We start from the raw sequence: 9,803 nt of genomic DNA on the forward strand, positions 1-9,803 counted from the left end.
AAAGCACAGACAGGCATGACAGGACCAAGGGTTTAAGATTTACATGTGAGGGAGAGATCCTACAAAATGATGCTGGACAACTGCTTCATTAGTATTTCTATGCACAGACTTCAAAAGAAACTGAAAAGAAAAGAAATTTTCCTATTTCGTAGTTTTGTTTCAATAATGTATGTATGTGTATATATATTTTTCTCAATCAAAGTTAGCTGGTTCACTGAAAACTTAACAGTATAACAATCATTAGTAGCTATTTTTCATTGGATATTTTTAGTACCAGCTTTATTAAGTCCATAAACAAAAAAACTTTTGACAAATCTGTCAGACCAACTGAGGACCAACAGTCATAGGTAGTACAAGAGAAAACATGACTGGCAGAGGACGTGTGCATTTTGAGCATTTTTTACTTTACATTACATTTAAAATATTCTGTTGGTGGACCTGAATGGGTAAAGCAATCATCCTGTTTTTCCCCCTCATAGCTTTTTAGGTCAATGAAGACAAACAAGCTAAACAAAAATATGATCATAGACTCCTCTTCCTGCACATTTTCGTTAATAATGTGTGTGTGTGTGAGAGAGAGAGACGCCGTTGAAAAGCCGTATCTGTGGAGAGCGTTAAGAAGCCTTCTTGGACCGAATGGCTTTCCGTACTCTGATGATGTCATCGCCATCCGTTATTTTGTATTGTTTTGGCGGGGTGTACAACTTCGTCCGTTTGGATGTCCGATTCACTTGCAAGCGATAACTTTGTACCTACGAAATATGGAGCGGTACGTCTGAAACTCGATAGAGAACCACGTTAAGTTATTTTGCATCACTGAAAATAATCAGCGAATAATGTTCTGACAAAATGTAGTGGTTTCGTTTAACTTGGCTAAGATATTGCCAGACAGTCGTTTTTGTTGTGACTTAACACTAGCTACAGTTAGCTAACGCTAGCAACCGTCAATTTAAACGCAGTTACCAACCACACTAATTAATTGCCTTCAACAGTACTTACGAACAACTATTTGTAATTTTAGCTAGAATATTCAGTGTTTTGAGTTCTGTCTTGTTCGGTACGTTAGGATACCAGATCAACTTACTACACCGCTAATTTGCTAAGCTTCTTTTAACGTACGACAACATTAGCTAGCAGTGCCATATCTATTGACATTAGCTAATTTCAAAATGTAGCCAACATTACCGAATTGATACGCAGAGTTATGTATTTTGGGGGATCTTGTGAAACAGTAGAATAACACTCTTAAACGGTATCTGTTTTTATTTCGTAATGCTTTGTGTCCAGTGGAAGGATGAGTCGAGCAACAGGCAGACAATCGGAGCTGCCGATGCGAGTGCAAGATAGCAACAGGATGAGCATGGTGTATACAACGCCCCAGAGGTTGGTATAAAGTTGAGTTCAGACATTATAGTATGTTCTTGAAGCTACTGCTTTCTTGTAACCTGAACTGCCTCGAATAACGTATTTTGTCCAAAAATGTTCCATTGAGCTAGCTTAATTTGAATTATACTATAGACAGAGTAAGATAATGGTTACAGTTTCATGGCATTTCCTATTTGTGTAATGACAAACTAGAACGCAAACACTGGAGCATTATTTAATTAGAGGCTGAATAGTTTTACTTCTTTGCATTTTTGGCATGTGGTGATGTGTAGACACAATTGTGAGCTTGTGAAGAATATATTAGTGGCAGCTTGTGAGTCATCAACACATGCATTTGTTCACATGCATTTGTTCACAATTTTGTTTCTTTACAGTAAACAACCTTCATTTGGAAAGCTCAACATACCCAAACCGCAGTCCGTCACCTCGGAAAGGCGGACCAGCTTCTTTGGTGCCCGGTATGTGAATAATATTTGACAAACTTGACAAAAGAGTGCATTACAATGTTTTTCACATTAAAGTTCAAAAATGCTATAAAAGACTGAGTATGCTATACAGTTGGTGAAATAAGTATTCAACACAAAATTTTTTTCCTTAAACATATTTGCTGTTTGCAAGAAATTTAGACCATTAGGCATTGGTGTTAAATTAAAGCTATACAGATAAAGACACAGCAATATTCCAGCCCATAAAAACGTTATTGGCAGTAAAGTGGAAGTATTAAACATTATAACTGAAGTTTATTTGATGATGTTATTTGATTTGGTGGAGAATCCTTTATTTGCAATAACAGCTTCAAGACACTTCCTGTATGAAGAACTTATTATTTACACTTGGCATTAACATGCATCTTGGGTGTTCTGATCACAAGTGGACAGTGCATGTGACCACATATCTTTTTGAAGTGTAAATGATAATGGATCTTTATGCATTCCTGACAAGGAAGTAACAGGAAGATGCCTCATCAATGCTCAGTACAGTGTTTGTTTTGGGGACAGTGCTTGGAAAAAATGGAGAGGCGCACTGATGTATGTGGTTTGAATGGAAGTTCAGTTTTTGTCTCATATTGCGGTCATTTGCAAGTTGCACACCCTAACAGAGTGGGTGTGGTTAAAGGACTGGCGTGTAGGATCTAGTGGCGTCAAGTGGCACCCCTCATCTCACTCCTCCCTTTCCAAGTGTGTAGGAAACCCTACAGTGTCAGCATAACACATGAAAAACATGAAAGATGGTCTCTTGAGCCAGTGTTTGGTTTGTCTGCTCTGGGCTGCTATAGAAACATGGCTGACTTCATAATTGAGGATCCGCTTCCTCTGTAGATATAAAGAGCTCAGTCTAAGATTACAAAAACAGAGCAATTCTTATTTTCAGGTGATTATACAACAACAATTTTGAATATTATATTTCTTTCTATTTCTTACACACTGGTACTTTTAAAGGTACTGAAATGAGTCAATTAGATGAGAGTTGAGTATCCTCAGAATCGTTGTAAATTGCAAACCCAACGAGTGTATTTTGCTTTTCCATTCGCATATTTCCAGAATGCAGTTATTTAGATGCAAATGAAATGGAATTGGTTTTTTTCCTTCTCAGTTAACAAGTTTGATTAGAGCTACAATGTTTAATTGATGACATGTTACTATTTTTGACTGCAGGACTAGTGGAGCCAACATGCCTCGTAACAGCACCATGTCAGGGTTTGGAGGTACTGAGAAGATCAAAGATGGGAGACCCCTGCATGATAAATCCTATGTGCAGCAGTGTATCAGACAACTGCATGAGGTAAAGACACTTTATTGAATATTCATTTTATATACACACAATGTGTTTGTCTGTTATACTATTGCTGCACCCTTTTTGTTCAATACATTAAACCCACTTTATGGGATTTGAATTTGTGCTTTATCACAGGACTTTTTGTTCTACATTTATGGCCTCACAACTGTATCATCATAATATCGTTATGTAAGATTTTTATTTTTATGTATTTTTAGCATTTGATTTGGTTGATTAAATACTATTGCTGCTGATATCTGACTGAGTGTTGAATTTAGTTGTAGGTTGACCAGAAAAGTGGTGTTGGTCAGTATGAGTGGAGATCCATAGTTCTATCCAACCTAATATTGTCCATTATATTTTTCTAGTTCCTGACTGAGCAGGGTTACCCAGGCACTTTGTCAGCCAAGACCCTCCAGTCTCCCTCGACCAAGGAGTTTGTAAAGATATTTGAGTTCATCTACTGTCAGCTAGACCCAACCTTTGAGATGCCAAACTCAAAAGTTGAGGAGGAGGTTCCAGCTATCCTGAAAGCCCTGAGGTAAAATCTTATCTTTTAGCATTTGTACATTTGTTGTGAGCCTTCATGTTGGTTCCTCTTCTGTAGTTTAACACACTTTGTTGATGCTGACTGTCTCTGTTTCTCTCGTTGTTTCTGGTTTAAGGTATCCATTTGTTCTTTCCAAGTCTTCGATGTATTCTGTTGGGGCTCCCCATACCTGGCCTCAGGCCCTCGGTGCTCTCATGTGGCTAATTGATAATGTCAAGGTAAGACGCAGGCAGTGGACTGTTTGCTGAAATGAGGTTAATTTGTGTAGGGTACAGAATGCAACAAAAACTGAAATAACCAAACAAATATATATTTTGTTTAATTAAATTAGTTAAAACCAGAGTCTGTACTTATTTTGTGTGTCAGATCAGCTGGAGTTTGAGTAAGCAGGAGCTGCTGTTCAGTGATTTCTGTGAAGACGGTGACAATATCGAGGAAGGGGCTGAGTATAACAAGGTACTCTGACTTTTTTTAAAGCACATCATGAGGCATAAACACTACACTACTAAAAAAGCATAAGTAGAAACTTGTCGAAAGAATGTATTGTAGACCTTCTTGTTACGAACAGTTTGTGTTTTCTTACTAATACAGTATATTAAAGGCCATCCAGTTGTTCTCCTTCTGTATTAGAGACAGCGTCCTCAAATACATGACATGGTTACTCTTATTTTGTCTGTCTAAATCTTAACATTTGTGTTTGCTTTGTTTTTATGATCTCTTTGACATTGTTCAGCTATTCCTGGACTACACAGCTGAGACATACTCAAAGTTCATGCAGGGTCAAGACACATTTGAGGATGAGGATGAAGCATTCTTAACTAAACTAAGTAAGCACTTTATGGAATTGGTTGTTTTATTGATAATGCATTGGTTTCTATTTATATTTGAGCATGTTAATTCAGTTGTTTAAATTTAGATATCATTTTTAATGAAAAATTGAGTCCTCTCAGGATTATTGATGTGTTGTGTCTGTTTGTCCTCACAGAGAAGCTCTACAACGTTGATGAAGTCCTGCTCTCTACGATGGAGGAGAAATACAGAATACTTAGTGATGAGGTTGAACGACTGGAGAAGGAGAGCCAGACGGTAAGAAGTCTTTTATATTAACACGTCCCCATGTGTACAGATTAGAGTAAGATTTTAAAATACTGATATTTTATCACAGTGAGGACAGTTGTCCTGCCTTAATTCCAAGTGCACTGGGTATAAATCTGATACCGTTAAAGAAAAAGGAAATAAACACAAGAAAGGAAATGGATGTATTTATGAACATTGAAGGTGCAAAAAAGAAATGAGAGAGATCATTGTCTCTTTTCTCCTGGACAGGACCGCCTAATGACCAAGAAGATGGAAAGGGTGAAGCTGCAGGCAAACCTCAACAAACTCCAGAGTTATCGAAGTACCCTGGAGTCATTTGAAGCCAGCCTGGAGAACAAAGCTTCAGAACTGAATGATGAGCTGGAGAATACTGGTAAATATGGGCAATAACATGTTCAATGTAACCATGTCAGTTCCTTGGCAGGTTGTATTGGATGCAGTGGGCAGCTAATGATAATGTCTGGATTTGAACATTCAGTCAATTCTGTACTAATTACGATGCATTAAGTGAGATTACTTTCAAGTTCTCTGTGTACATTCAGAACAAACATAAGGATTTTGGTTGTGTGTCTTGGCTGAGATCCTTTTTCAGTTTGAGTCGCTGTTTAAAGACATTTAATATTCCTGTTTTTAATTAATAAGTCACCAGAGAACATACTTAACAATGTTTTAAAACAGCCAACAGCGCAGTGTGCAAAAATGTTAGTTTCCACCAGTTGTTCTGTGCCAAAGCAAAACAAAACAGTACAGTTCTTTTGTGGTTACTTAACAGTATTTGGGTTCAAAGTAGCACATGACTACCCAGATGTTTAAATAAACTGTTGTGTTCACGAGTGATCTGGGTTGTCTACAATAGCTTTGAACGCCTCTTTCCAATCAGAAACACAGATTGGATTTGATTTAATATACATCATGTTTTTTCTTCATCTTTCTGCAGCCAGTCATCTGGAGTCTCTAAAGCATGAACGAGATGAACTGCAACACCTGCTGCAGAATCAGAAGTTTACTCCAGCTGATGTAGAGAGAATCAACAGAGAGAAGAGGGAACTCCAGCAGACCATCTCAAGTCTCAGCAAGTCTCTTGAAGATGCTGAACAGCACAAGTGGAATGAGGAGATCACTCTGGCCAAAGTAAAAGAGAAGGTACGATATGCACATTTGAGTTTGTATGCAAAGGGTACCTGGATAAAACTATGATATTTTGTGTCTGTTTTTTTGCTTCCCAGTTGTAGTCAGTAGTTGATAACTGCAGATGTTTTAATTCAATGGCACACCTTTTGACCTTTACTTTGACTTGTTTCCTTGCCCCTCCTGTGTCTGTCCTGTGCTGTTGTTTCTCTCTTTCTCAGGCGGAGTTGAAGCTGGCGGAGTATCACAAGCTGGCACGCAAACTGAAGCTGATACCACTGTCTGCAGAGAACGCTGGTGGTCACGATTTTGAGATCAGGCCTTTTGAGTTTGGACCCAGCAGCATGATTCAGCACAAAACACAGATACAAGTACTTCCAGCCAATAATCCTGTTTACACAACCATTTGGATTGGTACAAGGGCAGTCTTCCACATTCTGTATAATTCAGTGTAAACATCTTACTGTACCAATGTTTACTTATTTCCATATGCAGTCATTTGTAGCTGTGGATATGCATCTTTTGATATTATATATTATAAATTTTGTTATTGTGTGGTGATAGATTTTCGTGTTCTATGTACTTGTTCTGATCCGCGTTGTGTGTTGCAGATGCTTTTGAGAAAGCTGATCAGTGATGTAGAGGAAGAGAACAGCAGACTAGCAGACATGAAACTCAGTCTGGAGGAATCTTGTGAACAGGTAGCAAAATCATTATTATTTTGCACTATTAACTTTTTCTAGTACTGATACACAATATTACCAAAGTGCATCTGGATCATGGATTTGATCTGTCACAGTTTGAGATAATAAATATAATCATTGTGTGTGTGTGTTTTTAAGGTGAATTCTAACATCTTGGACAAGTCCAATGACATTAAGCAGCTGAGAGAGCAGATTCGCAAGCTAGATGAACTGTTGGATTGTGACATGCAGGTATGGTCCTTATAAATTAGTCTACTTTATGTTGGTAGAAATGCCATATTATTACATGCAACAGTTGGCATGCAAACATGGAGCAGATTTTGCCACATTTGGACAAGATGGCATCTGTTTAGGCAGTGTCAGTTCAGCACTAAACTATTTGTCTTAGCTGAAAAACAGCAATGGGTTAATATTTAACAAGCTGATAATGTATAGGAAGTGCACAGTTGCATCATACATGTACTAACAATAGTTTGCTGTGTGTTTGTGTCTGTAGGAGCTGGCCCGAGAGGAAGAGGACTGGGCACAAGAGATGGAGTCGGTGGACAACCATCATAAGCTTCTTCAGAAGAAGGTTAATTGTGGTTATGACGAGGCTGTGCAACAACTGAAGGCAGCGCAGCAACAGTGAGTGACTGATTCATCAACGGTATCTATGTCTTCAATTGATAGTGCTGCCTCATTTATTCACATATAAGTGTATAAAATGGGGCTTGATGTGTGAGCTTTTACATCCTCAAGGTCTCTGTTTCTATCCGTGTAAATTATGATTATATTTGTTTTACAATTAAATTGAAACACTTGTGGTCGTCTCGTCCTCAGGTACCACCTGGTGTTGCAGGAGACCAATGAGGAGAGACGAACAGTAGCCAACAACCTTGCGTCTGTATTTACCACAGCTGCCAACCACTTGTCAATTACAGAGGTAACTTTCTTACAACTCAGCAGCTGTCCCTTATACAGATAAGAATCTATATTTCAAGCATGCATTCAAGAAGAAAGAAGATGTATGTGAATTTGCAGGGTGTAAGCATCTCTGGCTTTTTACTCCAGTGCAAACATCACAGTTTATAACTGATATAATCTGAAGCGTTTCGTTGTGGTTGAGATGTGACTGTACACATTATTGACTCAGTGTCTGCAGGCTTTCCATGAAGAAAAACATTTGATTGTATGGGATAAAAGAAATTATAGCAAAATGTCAATATTTGATTAACAATGCACTATAATAACAATCTCTAATAAAGAACGCTGTTAACACCTTGTTCTTGCTAACACATTAATGTGTGATGTAACACATGTGCTTCCTTTTCAACAGAAGTGCCTGGAGAACCTGCACAGCAAAGTGCAGCATCTCCGCTCTAAGACTATAGAAGAGGATAAGGCAGCTGTACAGAAGATGCGGGAAGCTTTCAAGGGCTTCGTGTCGAAGGCCAACAGTTTATGAAGAGAGGTAGAAGGATGGATCTGCATGGGGATATAGTTTAAGAGACTGTGGAACTACAACAACGCCGCCAAACTTCACTGCATTCCTAACCTCCTCCTCTCCTTCCTCATTTCTGTAGGAAAACAGTAGCAAGAATATTTGACACCTCATACTTTTACATGAGTTATTCTTGAAAAAATGAAAATGACACAAAACATAAGACTAATTATATTAGAGGGACTGCTCATACTTTGTGTACAAGCGCATAAGATAGAATCCAGAAGGCAGTAAAGGAATAATTCGCCCAAATTATCCCTTAAAAAGGCTATCAGAAAAGAGACCTGGAGGGAAATGTTTTGTCAACATTGTTGTGGGAGCTCCTTCATTATCTCTGAAGTTAACAAAAGATGTTTAAAAAAAATCTTAAGTAAATGTTGTAAATTTGTCCTTTTGATGTTCTTATTAAAGTGTTTTTGGAGTTTATTAGAGAACTTGCACCCTAGTCGTTTTTCATTTTAGCTCTTACAGTTTAATTGACTGCATGAATTGACAAAGCACACAGAATAGGACATAAACACAGTAGTTATAACAGCTTTTTAATCAGGGGAAATGCCTGTGCGACATGCATATGTGTTACCATAATTACCTAATGATTTTTATATGAATATAGACACAGCTTATATAGATCAGAGCAGTTCAAGACCCACAGGTGGATTTAATGGAAATTTGAAATCCCAATAAAATCACATCAGCTTTACTAAAAAACAAAATACACTGCACCAGAGTGCCCTGTTTTTGCTGCAGTGTTGGTCCGGTTGTTTGGTCCACAATAAGGCTTGATTTTCACACCTGCCCGAGGTGGCCACACAACTGGGTAAACACACCAAACGGGTTAGGTCAGATTTACACATGACGGAGAGAGCCTACAAAATTATGACAGACCCCTTTATTATCATTCGTAGATACAGACTTCAATACAATAAAAAAGGGAGTAAGGTCAATATTTGTGGTTTCATATCGTTTTTTCAATAGTATCTGCATATATATGCATATATCTGTCTTTTAAAGTCAATTTCAACACACCTGACCTCATTTGGAGGTTGCTGACACAAGGACAGGTGATGTTGTCTTTGGTGTAGTACACAAAGCTACCAGTAGGTGCTGCCAAACTATTTAAATTGAAATAAGAACGAATATAGGAAACTACAAAAGCAGTGGCTCCACCAGACTGTGCCAGAGGACAAGCATTGCAATATTTGTGGAACTCAGTGGGTGAAGCCATTAACCAATTTTTCACTCTTTTCTTATTTAATTTAGATTCAAATTTTCAAATACGAGTTAAGAGATTTACATAACAATCAAAAGCATAATCTTAGACTGCTCCTCTTCCAGTTTATGGTTTGCAATATGAGAGCGCGCGTGTGTGTGTGTGTGTGAGAGAGAGAGAGAGAGAGAGACGCCGTGGAAAAGCCATATTATTTTGAGATAGCGTTAGGAAGACTTCTTGGACCAAGTGGCTCGCCGTCCGCTGGTGATGTCACCGCCAGTTTTGCGCGGTTTATAAATTAGTTCGGACATTCGATTCGTTTGTTAACTGTCACGTGAAGTACACGTTAACTATCTGCCCACGAAATATGCCAGAAAACCACTAAAAGTAGAATCACTGATAATAAGCATTAATCCACATTGTGACAAAAATATGATGATTTGGAAACTTGGTTAAGATACTGCCAGG

At 38.2% G+C, this 9,803-nt stretch overlaps 1 protein-coding gene across 1 annotated transcript; it reads left to right on the forward strand.

Moving 5' to 3' along the window:
- The first annotated feature begins 699 nt into the window (after positions 1-699).
- On the forward strand, positions 700-8,551 carry ndc80 (NDC80 kinetochore complex component). The gene is made up of 17 exons (XM_041937543.1): positions 700-769; positions 1,288-1,383; positions 1,761-1,844; positions 3,042-3,168; positions 3,531-3,703; positions 3,828-3,930; positions 4,079-4,168; positions 4,446-4,539; positions 4,698-4,798; positions 5,039-5,183; positions 5,748-5,953; positions 6,160-6,309; positions 6,550-6,639; positions 6,781-6,873; positions 7,139-7,269; positions 7,465-7,567; positions 7,961-8,551. The coding sequence occupies exons 1-17, from the start codon at positions 762-764 to the stop codon at positions 8,087-8,089; spliced, it is 1,923 nt and encodes a 640-aa protein (XP_041793477.1). The 5' UTR covers positions 700-761; the 3' UTR covers positions 8,090-8,551.
- Positions 8,552-9,803: the final 1,252 nt, after the last annotated feature.

The sequence above is a fragment of the Chelmon rostratus genome, chromosome 5 (genome assembly GCF_017976325.1).
Source record: "Chelmon rostratus isolate fCheRos1 chromosome 5, fCheRos1.pri, whole genome shotgun sequence".
In the NCBI taxonomy this organism is placed as follows: domain Eukaryota; kingdom Metazoa; phylum Chordata; class Actinopteri; order Chaetodontiformes; family Chaetodontidae; genus Chelmon; species Chelmon rostratus.